Source organism: Stegostoma tigrinum, chromosome 25 (genome assembly GCF_030684315.1).
Source record: "Stegostoma tigrinum isolate sSteTig4 chromosome 25, sSteTig4.hap1, whole genome shotgun sequence".
Classification (NCBI taxonomy): Eukaryota; Metazoa; Chordata; class Chondrichthyes; order Orectolobiformes; family Stegostomatidae; genus Stegostoma; species Stegostoma tigrinum.
In genome coordinates this window covers 41,564,839-41,587,070 of record NC_081378.1, presented here as the reverse complement: position 1 = coordinate 41,587,070, position 22,232 = coordinate 41,564,839, and the positions used below count along the sequence as shown (strand labels likewise).

Here is a 22,232-nt window from a genome sequence, read left to right as displayed (position 1 = left end):
CCAACTATCTTGCCCTTTCCCCATAGACATGCAAATACTTTTCAAGTATTTGTTGAATTTGCTTCCAACAGATTTAGTCAGTATCTTCCAGATCATAACCTAATGCATAATTCTTTTTGCTTCATTCACCAATGTGAGGAGAGGCAATTACCTTAATTCCACATCTTCTAGTTACCAACCATTCTGTTACTGGGAACAGTTTCTCCTTAATTGACAGTGAAGTAAGCATCACTACTTCTAACATCTAAAGGCATTTGATCTGTGTGAGATACCAAGGAGCCCTTGTAAAACTGAGGGATCTGTGGGAAGTTTAGGCAGACAAGTGGAAATTAACAATTTTGTCTCAAAAGTGCCAGGCAATAACCATGTGACCACAACACAGTGTCTAACCAAATCCCCTTAATACTCAAAGGCAACACTATAACTAAAATCTCCCATCTATCTCCTGAAGGGCTCTTCATTAACAAAACGCTCAAATGGATCAAATACAAAAATGACATGGCTACTAGAGATGGCCAGTGGCAATAAAAGCAGTTATAAGTGGATCATTTTCTGACTTCCCAAAGCTTCTCTACTCCCTGTATGAGACAAGTGTGTGATAGAACATTTTCCATTGGCTCAAATGGGTGTGGCCACAGCAACAGGCAAAGCCCAACACCATCCTGGACAAAGGAGCTTGCTTGATTGGCATCCAATAAATATTCACACACTTCACCATCAACTCAAGATGACTATACGGTCTTCTATCAATGGGATGCACTGCAGAAAGTTACCAAGGTTTTGAGATTATCTTGAATCCCTTTACCTTTGCCTCCTGCAAGGATAAGGCAGTAGATATGTCAGGACATCATCTGTGTGTTTCAAGTCACAGGCCATGTCAATTTAGACCATTAGCCCCTGTGCTTCATATTCACTGAGTCAAGATCTGGAACTTCTCTCTGACAACATTGTGGGAGTACCTTCAACACAAGGACTTCAACAATCCAAAGCAACAGCTCACCATCTTGATCAATGGCAATTAGGGGTGGACAGTAAGTGTCGGCCTTGCCAGTAACGCACAAATCTGCAGGATAGTTAAAAATTGAATTGGTTATATAAATTTCTGATTTAAACATTTAATAGGTTCCAAATAGGCTCATCGCAATGAAAAGTCAATACTACCTAGAATTCTCATTACGTGTTTCAAATAGTGAAAAAGGTAACTGGCTCAATCCAAAGGCAACATTTAGACTTTAAATCATGAAAACTGTTCCATAAACATACACAATTTTAATGGTAAAAGTTAGTGATAAATGTCTACTACATCACAACCAACCTAAGTTTTAATACTGCACTAGTCACAGCAAACACTCATGCTCTTAAAAAGTCATACCAGACTTGAAAGAGAAACCATAAAAATCCATGATATCTGATTTTCAAAATTTACACCAGCCTTTTTGTGCTCACTCAGATAAATTGGCAATTTTGAGATGTGTTTGTTGAAATAGAATGATTTCCCTCACTCTGTCTCCTCTCTAGGCAGAAAGAACAAGTAAAGCATGCCCAATTAAAAGATAGTCAAAAAGGTACTAATTTAGTTGCTTCTTCATTTAATTTATGAAGCAAAGACAGAGTTATTGTAGAAGAGTTTATAACAAAGTAAAACATTCTCATAATAAAACATTGTGATCTGGATTAATGTCTAATCAACTTGAATAGCAGAAAGATGATTGTTTTTGGTGACATAATCTGTAATTTAGCTTCAAGTGATGAACAATGGTGTTGACAATTTTGCATCTGTATAGCTTGAGGCACTAAACCTTCTCCATGAATTTATGACGGAGGGATCAATTTGCTCAATATAATCTACCAAGCTATAGCTATTTTTCTGATTAAAAATCCATATTAGAGAGACATTCTATAGTCAAGTGACCAGACAGGGTTCTAAACATTAGAAAGAGGAGTAAGCTATACATCCCCTACAGTCAACATCTTTGACTTCAATTCTACATTTTCACCGATCCCCATATCCCTGATTTCTCAAAAGCTGAAACAGATACTATCTCAGCCTTGAAAATACTCAATGACTATGTATTCACTGCTGTTTGAGGTACAGGACTGCAAAGATTTAAGATCCTTAGAGAAGAAATGTCTCGTCAACGCTGTCTTAAACGATCAGAAAAAATAAGGGTGAATTTGGCAATTCCAATGCTGCATCATGCTCAAAGGAGCAAGATGTGGGTCAAAATATCATAATAGCTTGCTTTAGTCTAAACCATTAGGCTTCTCATTCAAAGCTTGGTTGAATTTAGCAGTTAACCTTCGGCATTTAGAATAAGCATGCCTGAAGAATTTTCAAATTTACTTTCTTTGCGCATTTAACCAATGGAGATATAATAAAAGATTTCATCAGATGAATGCAGAATTATAATAAATACAAGAAAAATACAATTAGATATTTTTATTACACATGCCAAACTGTAATAAACTATTTTGGTGCTATTCTCCACAATCAGGAAGTAGGCTAATCATTTTCAATATTTTTGCATATAATACTAACAAATATAATGAATGACAAAGTAATAACTTAAATATCATACTCAGATTGAATGTTCTGAATGGTATCCACAAAACATACTGAAGACAACAGCAATATGGACTTGAAGTAAACTGAACGGTTTTGATAATACTGCCAACATACTCATATCTACCAAATACCAAAAGAAATTCATGTAAACAAATGATAGTTATTCACACCTTGTTAGAATTGCAAATTTATATTCATTCTCAGAAGATGGACATCCTGGCAGGGATGACATTTATTGTCTATCTCTAAAAACCCTTAAAAGGATCTTCTTGGACCACTTTAGTATAGTTTCTGGTTCTATTCCCATTTTTTGTAGTAGTTAGATTCAATTGTTACATTTGCCAGGCCACTTCAGAAGCATTTACATAGGGGCCTGATAAGGGAAGAATGGCAGATTTCCATCCCTCAAAGACATTGGTGAATCAATTGGATCTTTAATATCAATCCAAGAGGTTTAATTGTCACTTTTACTGATTATTGGTCTGATTTTTGTGTAAACGGCATTTTAAATACTCAAACTGCCACTGTCAGATTTTAACGGTAACTCACTGGATTATTTATCCAATTATGTATCAAATCGATTGTATTCAATTTTTATTTTACTTTTATTCAGTAGACATGATATGGACATTTCATAAAATAAATGAAATTTCAACAAAAAGGGCACCTTGGAGCTTGTGTCCCTGCAATACAATTCAATTGACAGTAAAATACACACAGTCTTCCATTGTTTTCCATTGGTGATTTGAAGCACGTTATAATTGCACTGCTATCCATTGGCTTGTTCTTCAATCTTCATGGACTGAAGTCTGATTTATATCTCTGTCCCAAAATACTAAGTACTTGCTGGTTATAGTTCAGCAGGCATGAATGGCCTTCGAGTTCTTCATCCAAGTGCTCAATGAACTTGAATCATTCTTTACAAGCCTTGCGATGAACATGCAAAAACAAGACAATGTAACATGGGTTGCTAAATGGTGTGTGTCTGAGTGTGCCCACTATAACTACCTCTATCAAGAAGGGTTAGCTTAGCATAAATGAAGTAACAAAACCAAAGACTATCCTGATCTGTATAGATCAGTAGTTCAACAGATAAACTTCACCAAAACATAGGTGCTGGAAACACAGGAGGTATGAATACTTATATTTAGGATTTTAAGCCTTCACCAATTTAACTATAATAATACAACAGGATAAAGAAAATTGTTATTTTCTATTTTTAACCATTTGAGAAGTTTCTTAAAACACAAAAATGTCTACAATTTCATAAAACCAAAACAAATTGATATTGTAAACTCCAAAATGTAAAATGTTGTGGTGCTATTTATGCTACAGACTACAGTAATATTCTCTCACACTTCAAGGTATTATTTCTTCAAGATTTCTACAGAACCAACTACTGAGTATTCCCTATTCAAACCACATAACGGTCACTTGTTTTTCCAATGAATTTGGATTGAGGCTGTTGGAATCAGATTTCAAATAATTCAATTTCAATAGCTATTAATATACAATTAAAATCTTAAGAGGCAAGGCTTTTTGAAATTGCTTTACCTTCTTCAATAATCAAATGTGGCACACAACTATATAAAAAGTTTAGATAATGTTATGTCTTATTTATCAGTAAAGTCTTCTGGGAAATCTTAAAATGTTTTGTTACTTTCAGGCTTCCTACAAGAACCATAACTCTTTACTGAATACTTATTATTTTATTATCTGTCTCTGTCTTTTCTAAATCAATTATTTGAACCTTATTAGGTCAAAAAAATCTTTACAATTTCCCTGAACAAGAATAGGGTAAAACTAGGGTAAAACTAATTTTAGCAAGTACAATTTATCTTGATAATAAATGATGTGCTAAGGTCATTTGAAAAATGAATTACATAATAGATAAGGCTCAGATTTTGCTCTTTTGACATACAAACCAGGGTTTTGTCAGGCACAGGGGCATGTCTCCAATGTTTCCAAGGCCCAATGGAATCAATTAACCTTTTGGGGTTAATTGGCTGCTATCAGTCCTTCCCTATAATGCAGATATAAGTGGTGCAAATCTCAGCTGCCAAGGACCACACCTCCTGCATACCTGAACGAACATAGTTGGCCTCTCACAGCTTAAATGACAAATTATGGTCAGCATCTTTAATTTTGCCTTGTAAATTTTACTTAAAATAATCCTTGGCACAATAGCAAAACTATCTTCCTGTGTACAAAAACATATACAGTTCTACCTTTTAAAATAAATTAGCCTTATTAAGGCATCGGTGCAAAGCAGCAAATAAAAGTTCAATATATTTCACGAGTGCCAAACCTAGGACATGCTCACCAACTACAGCAAATCTACACAGAATGTTCCAAACAAAATAAACTTCCACTCCAAATAGTTTTTAAATGTTTTCTAATTGCATCTCCCTTCCAAAGTCAATAAACAAGAGTTAATTGGCAGAAACAGGTACATTCTTTCCTGGAGCAGTTGCCTTGCCCTGATCCTCCACCTTTTTGATTGCTGCCTGGATGTCCTCCTGATTGCCTAAAAATCGATGTGGTCTAACTGGGTGAAGGTTTTCATCCAATTCCAGAAGAACTGGCACCCCAGTTGGCAAGGTCACATTAACTATTTCATCATCTGGGATACCTGGGGAGGGAAAAATCAAGAGAGAGTTAATTCAAAGTACAAACTGGAAGGCAGAGAGGATCCTGAAGATTATTTGATGAGGCAAGTTTACAAATATTACAATAAGGAAACCATTAGGATATCTATAGCAATGGTATATACTCTTGGTAACCACAGTACCACAAAAGGCAAATGATCCAAATGGTCATGTTTTCAGTGGTACCTCAAGGAACTTGGCACTAAAAAATCTCCATGGGGTTTTACATGATTCATGTCTGCAATTAAAGAAAATGCTCCAACAATGATCTTATATTTCAGAATTTAGGGACTAGGCAATTGAAAGCATGGCTATGAAAAGGTGTGGAGTTTAAATTAGGGGATGCTTGAAAAGCTTGAATTGGAGAAGCACTGCAAATCTCAGAGTTGTCTACCTAGAAGAAGTTATTTAAAAAGGGCTGGGGAAGGCTTTGAATGGGTCAGAAAGCAGCTTTGAGAATTTTAAAATTAAGTTATTACTGTACCAGGAGCCAACATAGATTGATGAGCACAGAGCTAAACGGTGAAAAGAACTTGGTTACAAGTTAGGAGAGGGTAAGTAGATTTTTAGATGAGCTCAACAACAGAGGACGGAAAATGGGTTGTCAACTGGGAAAACATTGGAACATTCAAGTCTGGACGTAATAAAATGCATAGAGGAGGGGAGACGTAAGTAAGGATAAAACTGGTTGATATAAATAACAGACATAAGTGATCTTCAAAGACACTGAAATACACAGTTGGAAGGTCATGTGGAAGTCAAATATGGAAAAGCTGCATGAGGGTGCATCAGCCTCAGACGATTGCCAGAGGCAGGTCATGTGATGAAGTCAGTGGCTAGTGAATAGATTTTCTCATGGAATCCATACATGATACTCCTAGTCTTTTCAGTAAAATGATAACCATGTACACTCTAATTGAGAAAAATAATTTTTAAAGGTTAACTTATACTAATCTAGTCAAGACTGGAAACACTATCTTAAAACTTGTGTACCCAAATATTTTGTTTCCATTAGCTCTGTAGTTACACATAACTGCAGCCACCAAGGCAGCATAATCAAACAAACAGAGGTACATGCTGAGTGTGGGGTTAAGGGTTTATTCATTATGATCTTTATAAATAAGCACATAGTTCAAAGAGGACAAATACACAACAAATAAGAACTACAGATGTTACTGACTGAATTACCCTTCCAGAAGTTGGACAACAGCAGAATCTCACTGAGTTAAGATATGTCCATTTCAAGGCTTTTTTTTTGGAAAAAAGGATGACAAGTCTTTAATGACACCAGATACCTCTCTAGCACTGAAAATTAACTTTACAGATGTGAAATATCAATTCTCCATAAGACCATAAAACACAGGAGTTTAATTAAGCCATTTGGCCCATTGAGTCTGCTCTACCATTGGACCATGGCTGATATGTTCCTCAACCCCATTTTGCTACCAATTCAGATATTAAGTATTGCACTCTTGGCTGAATTTTACTTTCTTTTTGGATAAGTGAGAGTCATGTTGAGTTTATTGGAGGGATGAGTGAAGTATTTCGCTGTATCTTACCACACTTGCTGCATTAAGTAACATGCATGCCACAGGCTTTACTTGGCATTCACATCTCCAACAAGTGAGAATCTAATCATTTTGAAAGAAGGTACAATATATCAGTGACTTAATTAGGATAAGAATTTAATCAGCTAATTTCTATTTATGAAGCTGATGAAGGCAATTTTTTTTAAATTAAGAAAAATAAAGTTCCCTATTATTCAATACCTTTATGCAATTTTTGGAATTGCAACAAACATATTTTTTGTATTCAAAGATACAGAAAATGGACACCTGAAAGGTTTAAAAATTGTGTAATGTGAATTTCATAGATATGCATATCAATCAAACATACATGCCTTAAATGCCATATTTTATTAAACTGTCCATCAGTGTTAAGCCTGCCAGAACAAACCAACTGTTGCAAAACCATATAAAGGTATTTAAAAATAGCCCGTAAACTTAATTTCAAGCTTTTGCTTGTTCTTGATTAAATATAAAACACTAATGTTGAAAGAATGGCTTAAATTTCATCATCTGATACTACTCTATAAAACACACTAGACATTATTAGAACACACTAAATATCACAACTTTTCTCTGCAGAATGATTAAAAATTTTCAGTGACAGGACAATTTAAAATTAAAGCTACAACAAAGCGTCAGTGCTTAAAATACAGGCTGTGTGATAATACCAAATAACCAATGTAATATACCAATGCAACTCTCCTGTTTATAAATATAAAACAGGAAGTACATATAATTCAGAAAAAAGAAAATGTCAAGTATACTATACTGAAAAGCTCCAAGAGTTTAATAGCAATAACTGTCTATCTCACAGAATAGTATAGAAAGGTGACAGAGGAGTAGAAACTGAGAACAATAATGGCAAGTGATATATGTTTATAAATCTAGAAGTTACATTTTCAAGCACAAAATTAAAATGCTCTATTTAAAGACACATCTGACTGATTATCGAACTAATTTGGAGGTGGAGAGAGTCTTCAGTGACTGAAAAAGGAGTGTTTCTTACTAGCAGAGTCAGGCTAAGGAGTTAACACACTATGCATTGACCATATTCCCTCTAGTAGTAGGAAGTGAAGGTTGCGCTTCTTTGGCAATCTCTAATTCTCCTGACACACACAGGTCTACTGCAGGTCAGGCTGATGACATTTTCACCCCTAACTTTGTACTTAATTAAAATAGTGAATGGGCACAACAACATCTCACAAACAAAACAATGAAAAAATAAAATTCAGGATAATGTAGCAACTTTTCAAATAGTTGGTACATCTATATTTCCTTTCTACTGACTAGAAAAAGACAAACGGAACGAGGAATATTCTAATGTTTGACCAACTATTTGAATCCCATACTCTATAACATAAACTAAGGTTAAATACTGCAAATCAGCAGTGGATTTGTTTATATTAATTTAATGAACATCTCTTGCTTCAGGACTAGCAGTTGAAGTTGACGGGATTAAAAGTGGCAGTAGTGCTATGGATGTAACATTTTCTATGAAGCAGAAAGCAGTGGCTCACAACTTTTTGATCAGTCAGGAATGAATTATACAGTGGTGTCCCATAGGGGTCATTATTAGAACTCCTGCCCTCTTAGATTCATGGACTTGGCTCTCGAGGGCATAACTTCAAATACTGGGGATGACAAATAACATGGATATTTAATAAACAGTGTATAGGATAGTAGCAGACGTCAAGAGGGCAGATGTGATAGATGAAATTTAATGCAGAGAAACAATAATTGATACAAAATTAACAGTCTGTTGGATAGTGTAAATTAATTAAGGAAAGAAAAGCACATTAACTCAAGATTTTTTTGAAGAAATAACAGACAGGGTCAATTTTTTAAACATTTATTCACAGGATATGGGTGTCACTGGCTAGGCAGCATTTATTGCCCAGAGGGCAGTGAAGAGTCAACCACATTGCTTTGGGTCTGAAGTCACATGTAGGCTAGACCAGGTACAGATGGCAGTTTCCTTCCCTAAAGGATGCTAATGAACCAAAATTTATTTTCCAACAATCGACAATGGATTCATGATAATTGTTAGATTTTTAGTTCTGGATTTTTTTTAAAATTCAAATTTCTCTATCTGCAGTGGCAGGATTCGAATCTTGATCCCCAGAACATTACCTAGGTCTCTTGACTAACAGTCCAGCAATAATACTACTCAGCCATTGCCTCCCCTGCAGTCATAATGTTCTTGTAGTGTATGTGAACTTTCAAAAAAAATTTAATATAGTGTTACATAATAGGCTTGTCAGTAATTTGAAACACATTGAATAAAAGGCAACAGCAAGGATATCAAGTAAAAATGTAAAAAAGGTGTAAAAAGGTAACAGAGGGAGATATATTGTAGGGCTTCTTAAAGGGCTTTTCTAGGGTTGGTAACGGGACCACTACGTATGTGATCTGGACGAATGACCAAGAATTTGGAGTAGAGGGTGCAGTTCCATAAATGAGAGAGACAACAACCTCGTGTATTATCAAAGGACTGTTAATCCAGAGACCCCATCATATTCTGGGGACCCAGGTTCAAATCGTGCCATGGCAGATGGTGGAGTTTGAATTTATTAAAAATCTGGAATTAAGAGTCTAATGATTACCACAAAACCATTGTCTTTTGTTAGGAAAACCCCATCTAGTTCAGAAATGCCCTCTAGGGGAGGAAACTGCCATCCTCACCTGGTCTGGCCACGTGACTCCAGACTCTCAGCAATGTAGTTGACTCTTGACTGCTCACAGGGAAATTAGGGAGAGGTAGTAAGTGCTGGCTTAGCCAGTGATGCCCTCATCCCATGAATGAATGAATAAACAAAAAGAAATTGCAGGTGACAATGTTCCAACAGCTCAGTTGGCTGGATAGCTAGTTTAGGAAGCAGAGGAACACCAACAGCGCAGTTTCAATTCCTGAACTAGCTGAGGCTGCCATGAAGGTATTGTTTTCTTAACCTTGGCCTTTGACCCTTGGGTTCAAACTTCTAATGAGAGAGCAGCCCTACCTTACAAGACTATGGGTCAAGTGCTGGAAAATGGCATTACAATAGGTGGCTGTTTTTGACTGGTGCAGATTTGATGGGCTGAAGGGCCTCTTTCTATGCTGTAGAGTTCTATGACTCAATGGCACAAAATGTAGAAGTTCTATTAAGCTCGAAGAGAAGTCAACAAGCTGGTGGAATGTCAGATGAGTGACAGATGAAATTTAATGCAGTGAAGCAAGAAGTTATTTACTTTGTTTGGAAGACTGAGACAATGTAAAACAAAGGGTATAATTCTAAAGTGATTCTCAGTGCAAAGTGACATGGGGACACACGCGCAATAATCACTGAAGGTGGCCAGGGAGGTTACGAAAGTGGCTGGCAAGGTTTACAAGATCACAGATTTTATAAATGGGGAAACAAGGTATAAAAATGAGCAGGTATGAAGAACCTGTATAAAATCACTAGTCCAGCCCCAACTTGAATATTGAGTCCAATTGTAGGCATCACTATTATAGAAGATGTGAAGGCATTAGTTGATGTTACAGCAAAGATTTAAGAGAATGGTTCAGGGAAGTGTAACTTAACCAATGTGAACAGACTGGAGAAGCTGGGACTTTTCAACTGGAAGAAACGAATATGAGGAGAGGATCACTTGATCATTTAAAATCATTAGATGTCAGGACAGGGTAGGTAGGGGAAAATTATTTCCATTAACAGAAGGCTCAACAATCAGAAGACACCAATTTAAGAGGTTGAGCAAAAGAAGCAAAATAAGAAGCAATGGTAACATGAGAATTTCTTTCTCAAACAGCAAAGTGTTGGGATTTGGAATGCTCCGCTTGACAGTGTATATGTTTGAGATTCAATTAAAACCTTCAAAAGAGAATTGGATAATTATCTGAAATTACAAAAATTACAGGGAACCAGCAAGCAAGCTGTTCTTGCAGAAAGCTGACATTTACACAATGGGTGGGATGGACTCTTTCTAGACTGCAATAATTCCATGAATGTTATAAAATATAAATTTCATAAATGATGTATTTTGGAAGCAAGGCTAAAGATAAATAATAACAATGGTATCGTTTTGAACGGAAGGACTAGCATTTACATATCATCTTGTTTGAGCACCAGAAGGCTCAAACCACTTTACATGCAATGTCTTCTCTGTAATGCAATTACTGCTTTAATGTTAGGAAACAAGGCAACCAATTTCGGTAGGAACCCCACAAAATAATGTTGGGATAATTCCCCTTTCATCTCTGACAAAGTCGAATTGGTAAGATATCACTACCACAACATTACATCCTAAATACTTTACTGGAATGTCAGTTTAGATTTCTAAGCTTCTAAATCTTGACACGGGACTCAAATCCGCAACCTCTTGACTCAGAGTCAAGAGTGCTACAAATGAGCATCAGTTGACACCGACACACTTTAAAGAAGCACAGTGCGGCCTGAGGAAAATCAGGAAAGTCTTGTACATTATAATACAAGCTGATAAAATCCTAGTCTACTAGATACTTGGCACAGCATCTTTCACTGCATGCTATGTCTTGATTTGCATGAAGAGAGTTTCTTGGAGGATACCTTGCAGCCCAAGGATGGAAGGCCTGCAGATCTTCCTTTAATCAAGCAGGTGAATGGGTTTGGCAGGAATCTCTGCTAGAATTAGGATCTGGCAGCAGGAATGTCTGCCCACACAGAGTTACCAGCCAGAGGTACATAGCTCCAGAGGTCTGCAGTGTCAAGCCAGAATACCATTTCACTGAAGCCTAGGACAGAGGATCATTGCAATAAAAGTAGGTAATGTTTGGGGTGAGGAAGATTTTTGGGATTGGAGGCTGTGCAGAAAGGAGTACAAGAAGGTTGGAAGCAAACGAAAAGGGGGATTGTCTCTTCGCACTCTGCCCCATGCATGGGTCCAGTTCCATAGTCTTACATAAATTATGCAGACTGAGGAAACAACTTCTTTCCCCTTCCCTCACCATCCTATCTCCAAACTGACAGTCTGTCCACACTGGTTTACCAGTTGAGCAGGTTGACTTCCTTATCCACCAGGGGCTGTAGTACATGCAGCACATCGCAGGCGGGATGAGGCTTTTAAATGCCTCAGTTGATTGTAGTATGAGACAGGATAGGATGGTTAAGCTTTAGCCTTCTCACTCAGTTTCCTGTGGTGGCAGGAAAGCAGTGGGTAACTCCTGAATCCCAATTATAGTCCCTTCCTACCACTTTCCTCACCACTCTTCAGGAGGCGCAGATTCTGTACAATGTGTCAAATTCTAAGTAACACGTGGATGAATGTAAAGGACTTGGAAAGGGTGCAGAGTGAGGAATAATAGCGAGGAAATGCAGCTATTAAGCAGACAGCTAATGAGGTCCTCAAGACTTTGAAGGGTTTTAATAGAGTAAATTTTAATAGAATAAGTTAAAAACCATTTGGCTTGAAGAGGGTCACAGTAATCAGGGACATGGATTGAAGATAACTGTCAAAAAAAAAAGGAGATGCAAAGAAATAAAAGCAAAATACCGTTGATGCGAGAAATCCGAATTAAAAAAACAAAATTCTGGAGAAACTGAATAGGTTTGGTAGTATCTGTGAAGAGGAACAACGTTAACCTTTCAGGTGTGATACGACTTCTTCAGGAGAAATGGTTTGAGTTAATAGAATGTGTAGCTGAGTTAACAGAATGATAAAGTTGCCTATCTTTGAAGTGAGTCCATGTCAGCTTAAGTTTGTCCACACTTAATTTTCCTGTCTCTCACACAATGAATGAACACAATCAAATCAATCTCAACAACGGCATTACATCTATTTGCTGAAGACATTTCAATAATTTAAAGACATGTTCCAAATTGTTTCCTTTTCTCCTCTCAAGTATGAGACAGAATGTGCAAGAACCCTCCAGAAAACAGAAGTATTTCAAGAACCACATTATCAATGAGTTTTGAACAACTTTGTTCATAAGGCTGTATGACGTTGTGACTCTAGCAGAAGTGCTGTTAATCTAGCCCCATTACTCACAAACCATACCAAGCACGCAAATGTTTTATTTTATCAACAAAATGGTCAGTTTATTTTGCTTCAATACTGTTGTCTAGAAGAAGAGATTTTGCCAGGTTTCTTCAACAAACTCAATAATAATTTTTCATTGAGAACAAATTTATTCTTTAAACAGAGATAACAAGAACTGCAGATGCTGCAGAATCCGAGATATCAAAGTGTACAGCTGGATGAACACAGCAGGGCAAGCAGCTTCTTAGGACTAGAAAAGCTGATGTTTCGGGCCCAGACCCTTCATCAGAAATGGGGGAGGGGGAAGACGGTTCTGAAATGAATAGGGTGAGAGGGGGAGGCAGATCAAAGATGGATAGAGGAGAAGATAGGTAGAGAGGAGACAGACAAGTTAAAGAGGCGGCCTCATCCTGCCCCCTTGACCTGTCCATCCTCCCCGGACTGACCTATCCCCTCCCTACCTCTCCACCTACACATCTTTACTGGCTCCATCCCCGCCTCTAACTTTTTTTGTCTTCTCTCCACCTATCTTCTCCTCGATCCATCTTCGATCCGCCTCCCCCCTTTCCCCATTTATTTCAGAACCCTCTCCCCCACCCCCCATTTCTAATGAAAAGTCCAGGCCCGAAATATCAGGTTTTCTGCTCGGCTTGGCCTGTTGTGTTCACCCAGCTTTACACTTTGTTATCTCTTATTCTTAAAACAAGTGACTAAAGATACAATGCAGACAGAAAATATATTCCCTTAATACCACACGTACAAATTTGTACACAGACAAGATGAGAACTCTGCAGCAGTATTATGGAGTTGAAAGAAAAAGACAAAAGAAGGAACCCTGTAGGCCAAAGGCTTGAATTCAGAAGTTAGAATGGGTTGACTTCTTCTAGTTCCTTTTATTTCCTGTTGATGACATTCGATTGTTGATAGTTACAGGATGACATCAGGTCTTGAAACCAGATTTTGGATTTGGATAGGAAACCAGAATTCTAATGTTTGAAATTTTTTCAGGAGTAAAGAACATTTTGACCCATTTTGCTTTAAGATTATTCCTTTATGGCTGAGGGAGATAGCATGTTGGTTCTCCTTTTAACTTGTCATTTCCAAGAAATCACAGGATAAATTCCCTTTCAACCTAGATAATATTGAAACTGTTCCCTATTCTAAATTCTCAAAATCCATAGATGTGTGTTCCTAACACTGCATAATTTCCAATCATCTAAGTCACAAAGTGCTTCAAATTTATTGCTGCATGTTGCACAACCTCCAAAATGTATAACTTACAAAAGGTGACGCAATCCCTTATTTCTGTATCTATTGAAGGGACTTATCTCCGCCCTTGGTGAGATATTTCCTCTTTCTCCTTCATCTGTTATTGCTCACTTGTGCTCAATGTTTCATCCAGTCTGCTAATTCTGTGAACTCTTTAGGGTGGATAGCTACATGCTGATGTTTTCTTTAGTGAAATGCACTGCTAAGTGCATTGATGAGATACTTTCTGCCTACTGGAGAGTGCTTGTTGCAGATTCTGCCCTATTCATGGATAAAATAATAGGTTCTGCCACTATCATTTGACCTTGATACTGATGCTTCTAAATGGGGTTATCTGAAGGTGCAACATTTTATACTGCTGTCTCCACAGTTAGGGACATAGCAACCTTTCTTAGGTTATCTTAATTTTGTTTCTGAAGCTTCATGTGTCAATGCTACGTTCAATACACCAGTGCCTTTTCACTTCCTCCAACGCCTGTTAAAAATGTTCTAGTCTTTCATGGGATGTGGAAATTGCCAACTGGGCCGATGCTTGTTACTCACCCCCAAATTCCCTTCAGAACAGCTATAGTCCATTCAAAATTATCATCAGGAAGGGGTTTTCAGAATTTGGATCTAGCTGCAGTGAAGGAACGGTAATATATTTCCAATCAGGGTGGTTTAGAGCTTGGAGTAGAATTTGCTGGTGGTGGCATTCCCATATATCTGCTGTTCTTAAATAGGTAGTAAAGGTCATGGGTTTAGAAGGTATGTTTGAAGAATTCTAGTTGAGTTGCTGCGGTGCATCTTGCATATGGTACACATTGCTGGGGGAAGGGTGTGAACAGGGTGTTTATGATGGTGAATAGGGCACTAATCAATGATGCTGGCCAGACCAGTGTTGGTATGCAAAAGATTGAAGATCCAGAAATCTACTGCAAATTTTTCAGTACTAAAAAAGGCATCATACTGTACATTTTAGTATAATGATATCTTGCCAGTTTAACAAGTACACATTAAAACAAACTGTATGAATGGCTGATATGAAAAATAGATATTCCATTCTTATTTTGCTGTAATTCCTGCAATGTTTCATCTAGGTATCGTATATGTTTAGTAAGCTGTATGGAGTTAACAATTATTCTGATGCTCATTGAGGAAGATTTAAAATAAAAATTTATAGTGCTTCATAACCTTCTCAGGATGGTCCAAACTAATATTTTTACCAAACAAGAATTTGAAGTTATTTAAACAAACACTGCAACCAATATTTGCAAATCAGATCAGAAATTAATCAGCAGATATGCCCTACTATATTTTCAAGTGAGAGTGGAATAAATTAAGCTACATTCAGAAAAGTCCAGTGTTTTTCCAAAATTGCTATGCAATTTGTTTCTCAAGATTCATCGAAGCAGGAAATCCAGACTTTAGTTTAATGACTAATACTGTAGTTCTGTCCAGAATGTCAGATAAGGTCACATTCATTTTGAGACATTTGTTAGAACTTTAAGACAAAAGAGGGGATAGTGCTGCTGAAGTGGCACTAGGGATAATCAGCTTAGTGTTTTTGATAAATTATACATGTTAAAGAATTCTGTTTTTAAAAGATATTTAATAATAAGCACTGCAGTTTATCCTGATAGAACAGAGGATTAGATTTATGGGCTTATCTCATATCGACAGGTTAACTGCAGTCTGCCTACACTCCTGCAAACTGCTATTAATAAAGCAAGGAGTTGCAAGTATGGCCTTGGATGTTCTTCCATTTCTAAATGTCACAAAGTTCATTTCAATCTATCTGTAACACATGCTCTATGGCATATCCTTTGTACAATGTATTTTTTAACAGATCAGAGCTTAGAAAAACACATTTTAAGATAAGGATTCCAGCAAACCAGTCAACCTTTATAAACCAGAAAATAAATTATGCAATACAAAGTTGGGCATGACAAAAGTTGGCCTTATGTACTGCAATGGTACTGCAATTGCTTTATGTCTCCAAACCAGAGAGCGAAAAGAAAATCAAATAGATCCAGTGACACTAGTGGAATGTACATGTTCAGCACTGCAGGTCTAGGCTAAGCCTTTTACCTGATGACTGACGAACTTGCAATAAGCTGTGGGGCTTATACATTAAGCAAAGACTTCATGGGTGATGCTGGCAACTGTGGGATTGTGTTCTGGTGTTGAACAAGAAAGAAATTAGGAGAGGAGTACAACTGTGTTTTGATTTTCATTACTGTGACCCAGTAATATTCCTACTTGATTTGTTTTGTTCAGCTTTATCCCAAGCCTCATTAACTAACCCCGTCCGCATAATATTCTACTTTTTTTCTCTCATACATCTAGCTATCACTTAGATGCATCTTACACAAATCTCAACCACTCCTAACCAGAGTCCAATATTTTTAAACACAGAATAGTTAGGATAAAGTTTCTTCTGATTTCCTTGCTTGGGTTTATTAGTAACTACTTGACAATTATGGCCCTGGAGTTGGTATTAAAAGTGGAAACCTCTTCTATGTTATCAAGCCCATTCAAATTCTTGAGGAGATCTACAGGACATCCCTCAACCTTCTCTTTCTAGAGAACAGCCCTAGCAACTATGATAGTTACAACCTTTCAAATGTTGTATCATTCTTGTAAATCTTATTGGCACATCTGCCAGAATCTCTTGTTAGATTTTTATAATGTGAAGATTAGAACTGTAGACAAGTATGGTATACAACTTACAGAACATATCCAGGTTTTAATTATTTTCCTCTAGAAATGAGTCTTTTTCTTTCAATAGCCTTAACTGACCATTGCTATTTTGAACAACTTGTGTATTTGAATCCTAGATCTTCTTGTTCCTCTGCCCCATTTAGGCTTTTAGGGGTAGAATAACATCTCAGGTAATGGTGCAAAAAAAGGATTTAAATCAGGCAGATCACCGAAAATCAAACAAACAGTGATTTTAAGTGGTAGGCAATCCAATATATTTTGTACCGCTGTTAGGACATAAACTAATCCCTGTTTTCCAAGAAGAATTCTCTTCCCATTAAAATGTACCACCTCACATTTACCTTATTGGAATTATGCATCTATTCTGTAATTTTACAAGTGTCTTATATTTTATTACAGCCACCCTCGGTAACAGTTGTATCTGTAATTTGGTGTCAGATTTGAAAATCTGCATCTGAATTTAAATTACTTTTGTAAATGGTGAACAACAATGGGCAATGCTTGTGGACCGTTTAAGTAGCAACCCTTACCTTGTGGCCACTTGCCATCCAATATGCAACACAATCCCTGATTCCACATTCTCTGCATTGCGACAAGTTAACCAAGTGGTACTTCATTGAAGGTCTTTTGAAAATGCAAGTGTATTACATCCATCGCATTACCAAGTGTCTACTCTTACTACTTCAAAGATTTCAATGAAGTCGATCAAGTATTCTCTTTTGAAGTCCAGGCTAATTACTCCTTATTATAGTTTTAATTCCTGCATATTTTTCTGTTATATCTTTGAGTTAATATTCCTTGGTCTTTCCTACCCAATAATATTTGAAAAACTTCAGGCAATATGACATTTCACATTTGATAAGCAAGATTCATGTCACTTGATGCTCATAACAGGATCAAGTCGCATGTTTTTAAATTCAGCAAATTATAAATCAAACAAGCAAGCGTTGCTTGAATAAAATGGGAGGAATTGTATCAGGTAGACTTTCAAAGAAAGCAAACAAATCTCAATGTTGAGTCCAGCGAATCTGCCAATAAATAATTTGGGGAAGGGAAAGTTGTGCCAAACAAATGCCTAAGGCAATTTTTGAAAGAATTTTCAGCCACCATTTTGTTCCCCTTCAACTACTTGTGCACTTTTCTCTCCCCTGATGATGGCCCTTACTAAATTATAGAAGCCAAACAGTTGTGGACAAAGGGAGACCTCTTCCAACAACAGTATTCTCAAAGCCCATTTAGGGAATTGTACCCGCACAGGGTGTCTGCACAAATGTGATGAAAATCACCGCATTAAAAACTTTAAAAGAATTCCTACTCAATCTATTTTATAGCTTTTCTGGCTTTATCATGGGCATGGGATTTCCCAAATTGCTCAGCAAAATCAGTGACTTATCTAATTCATTTCTTTCTTTCCCATATGCTCCTCTGGGTCCTATACAGCTGCTGTGAAAGAACACACCTGTCTACTCTATCACACAAAAAAGACCCAGTTGAAATGGAGGTCAAGAATTTAACTGTCCATTTCAACATTTCATGGCAAAACACAACACTTTACAACAACATTAAAACTGTGATGCAAGGAAATAAAAAAAACATTCCATAGATATGTTGTTTTACCTTCCAGATGTTTAAGAAGAGCCCTGGCACTGTTTCCATGTGCTGATATTAGAATGCATTTCCCTTTCTTTATTTCCGGCACAATTACATCATACCAATATGGCAGTAGTCTATCAAGAACCTCCTTCAAACTCTCAGCTTTGGGTAGCTTGTCTTTTGCAACATCACAATAATTGTATCTTCGATCATTGTAAATTTCATCGAAATATGAATGTGATTCATCAATAGGAGGTGGAGTGATATCATAACTTCTTCTCCAAAGCTTAACTTTCTCTTCTCCATGAATTGAAGCCAACTCTGCTCGGTTAAGACCAATTAGTGCTCCATAATGGCGCTCATTAAGTCGCCAAGAGCTCTCAGTTTGCACCCATTCTTGCCCCATCTCCTGCAGAACTAGCCATGAGGTTTCAATGGAGCGGCTCAAAATAGAGGTAAACACAAGATCAAATTCAAGTCCGGCTTCTTTCAGTACCTTTCCACACGTTTGGGCTTCTTTTATACCATTGGGAGTCAACCTTTGATCAACCCAACTGCAAAATCGATTTTCTTTGTTCCATGCACCTTCACCATGTCTTAGCAACACCAGCTTGAATGTCATATTGATCGAATGTGGCTAACTTATAAGCACAGCATCAAAGAATTCTGCAAAACAAAATAAATCATTTGTTGAGAGTTACGCAGTTGCGTATTCACTACAGAATGGATACATCACCATCTAACATAGTAAAAGCATTTCAAAAGAACAGTAATTATCAAATTTCATAAAGATAGGAGCATGATCCACATAGTTATTCTAACATATGATCAATACTACTGCTGACTTAATAAATTTAACCATTCCAGATCAAATCAAAATGGTTAAAACACTTGCTGCTACTTGTTCATCTAAAGTTATACTTGTTAGCAGGTAACAAGCAAATAATCCATATTAACAGAATGCACTATAGCAAAATCTAAAAATCAAACTTTCAAATCAGACCTCTCTTGTCTAATGCAGGGTATTTCCTTTTTCCAATCAGGTCTTAACCCAACTTATCAGAAACAGCAGTGTCAAACAGGGATGTGTACTGCCAACTTCTATTCAAATACATGATCAAATGATGTCGCACAACCAATAAAAGAAAGTATCTGAAGTCTAACTCGATATAAAACATTTCAAATTTCATGGTTACCTGAAAGCCTTGACAGAGGAACAAAATTAGTTTCTAACAAAGATAATATTTTCTTCAATCATGTTCATGACAGCAAATTATTTTGAAATAAAGCTCATCAATTACTCAAATCCAAGAAATCTTGATCACAATTTTTAGGGATATTTGAAAAGAGATGCAGCAATTTGAACCTTTTGGTTTACTATGCATTCTCAAGCAAACAATTCAAGCCAGATTCAGGCACTGTAATCACAGTGATTAATTTCTGAATAGTCAAATGAAAAGGTATATAAACAATATGTACAAACATGTTGATGCTCTGCAGAGAAATCCAGTCAATTGAGTCCTGAAGAAGGGTAATACTCAAAGCGTTGACTTCTCCTTTCCTCCAGATGCTGCATGACTTGCTACGTTCTTCCAGCCTCCTGTTCACCTACCTTGGATTCCAGCATCTGCAGTCTTTTTGTTTCTAAACCAATTTCATTTCTATGTCATATTCCCACTACTCCCTAAGTTTGTTTCCTTCAAGAATCCATCCAATTTTGCTCCAAATCCCCAATTAACTCTGCTCTAACCCCTGGCAGGGCGGCAAGTTTCCTCAGGGTTAATACTGCTCACTCACATATTCACTTGTTTATCTGTTAAATTTATTACATTAAATAATAAGACAACATTAATCAATTATTGATGGTAAAGACAACGTTGACTGACAGAGATAATGACATTATATAATTGTAATTTTAATTTTAAAGGGAGAAGTGTGAGTCCATGACGAGTGTTTTAAGCATAAATGACAGAATCAAGACAGAGCTGGATAAAGTGAACAAGGAAGATAGGTTAAACAGTGGTGCAGTTGAGTTGCAATAGCACACTTTTAAGGAGACTGGTGAGTGGAGGTCTGGTGTAACCCCTCAGTGATGACAGTAAAAGAAAAGAGTACTAGCAAGCATGCAAGGCTAATCATTTTTCCCTTGTAGAGAAGCCAAGTCTCAAACTTGAGTCATTTCACCCATGTTCAAAGTTTAAAAGAAATGCAAAGATTTAAATGTGTCACAGGCAATGAAGCCACCATTGACTTGGACCTCATGATGTATGTTTGGCTAACGACCAAACTCTGGGAAGCCATGGCATAGGGTGTAACATATTTGCAAACTGTCACAGGTACAGCGCCAAGTGATGAGTGGGTCTTCAACTATTTATGAAGGGAATGAATGTGTGGTAGCAAAGTTTTCCAAAAACACAAAGATAGGTGGTAAAATATGTTATGAAGAGGAGGTAAGGTCTACAAAAGGACATAGGCCTGTTAAGTAAATCAGTAAATATCCAGCAAATAGAACGTAACATGGATAAATGTGAATATTTGGATCCACATGGCTTCATCGTGGGAGATCATGCCTGACAAATCTATTGGAATTCTTTGAGGTGGTAATGAGTATGTTAGTCAAAGGAGAGCTAGTGGATGCGATCCACTGTATTTGGATTTCCAGAAGGCCTCTGACAAGATGCTACACAGGAGGCTGCTAAATAAGACCTTATGGTGTTAGGGGTAAGCTACTGGCATGGATAGAGAATTAGTGGACTGGCATTTGGCAGAGAGTGGGGATAAAGAAGTCCTTTTTCAGAAATCACATCCAGTCACTAGTAGAGTTCCAAAGGGATCATTGTTGGGACCACAACAATTCAAATCATACATTTACAGATGACACAAAGACAGATGGAGGGAGAGATACTGCTAAGGAGGTGGGGGGACTACAGAATAAAGGCCACAACAATGGACAAAAAAGTGGCAGATGGAATATGATGTGGGAAAGTGAAGTTATGCATTTTGGTAGGAAGAATGGAGGTCTGGACAATTTTCTAAATAGAAAAAGCCTTCAGAAATCTGAGGTACAAATGGGCTTAGTTCAGAATTTCCTAAAGCTAACATGCAGGTTCAGTTGGTTGTTAGGAAGGTAAATGCAATATTAGCATTCAACTTGAGATGGCTAGAATACAAGTGCATGGGTGTACTACTGAGGCTGTAAATGACTCTCGACAGACCACATTTGGAAGATCGAGAGCAGTTTTGGGATCCATATCTAAAGAGTATTATGGTGGCTTCGGAGGGGTGCAGAGAAGGTTTACAAGAATAATCCCCGGGACAAAGGGCACATCATGAGGTGCAACGAGGACTCTGGGCCAGTACTCAGAATTAGAACGAGGGGTGGAGTAATCTCATTGAAATTTACAGAATACTGAGGTAGAGTAGATGTGGAGATGTTTCCACTAGAAGTGAGTAGAGCAGTCTCAGAGTGAAGAGGTGATTCTTTAGAACTGAAAAGAGCAGGAATATCTTCTGGCAAAGGATGGTGAACCTATGGAATTTATTGCTGAAGAAGGCGGTGGAGGCTAAGTCATTGAGTATATTTAAGACAGTGATAGATAGTTACTTGATTAGCAAAGGGATCAAAAGTTATGGGGAGAAGGCAGGAGATTGAGGTTCAGAAACTTAAAAACCACTATCTAACAGCGGAGCCAACATTATATTCCAAATTACCTAATCCTGCTCCAATGTTTTATGATCTTAAAGGTTTTTATGTCCGTTTTGGCAGGAACATTAGAAAAGCCATACATGATTTAAGCGTATGGAACCTGGAGGTACAGAGGGATCCGGTGTCCAGGTACATGAATAAAAAAAAAAGTTAGACTGCACGTTCAGAAAGTGATTAAGAAGGCA

General features: G+C 37.2%; 1 protein-coding gene across 4 annotated transcripts in view; it reads right to left on the bottom strand.

The window, feature by feature from the left end:
- Positions 1 to 2,435: 2,435 nt before the first annotated feature.
- Positions 2,436 to 22,232, bottom strand: part of bpgm (2,3-bisphosphoglycerate mutase) — a 39,684-nt gene continuing 19,887 nt past the window's right edge. For 3 of the 4 annotated variants that reach the window (XM_059654667.1, XM_059654668.1, XM_048554589.2), the window contains 2 exons: positions 18,366 to 19,007; positions 2,436 to 5,198 (listed from right to left, as the gene is read on the bottom strand). In XM_059654667.1, coding sequence (XP_059510650.1) covers positions 4,999 to 5,198; positions 18,366 to 18,963 — 798 coding nt within the window. In that variant the 5' untranslated portion in view covers positions 18,964 to 19,007 and the 3' untranslated portion in view covers positions 2,436 to 4,998. The remainder of the gene's footprint in view (positions 5,199 to 18,365; positions 19,008 to 22,232) is intronic. The other variant, XM_048554592.2, reaches the window with a different exon arrangement.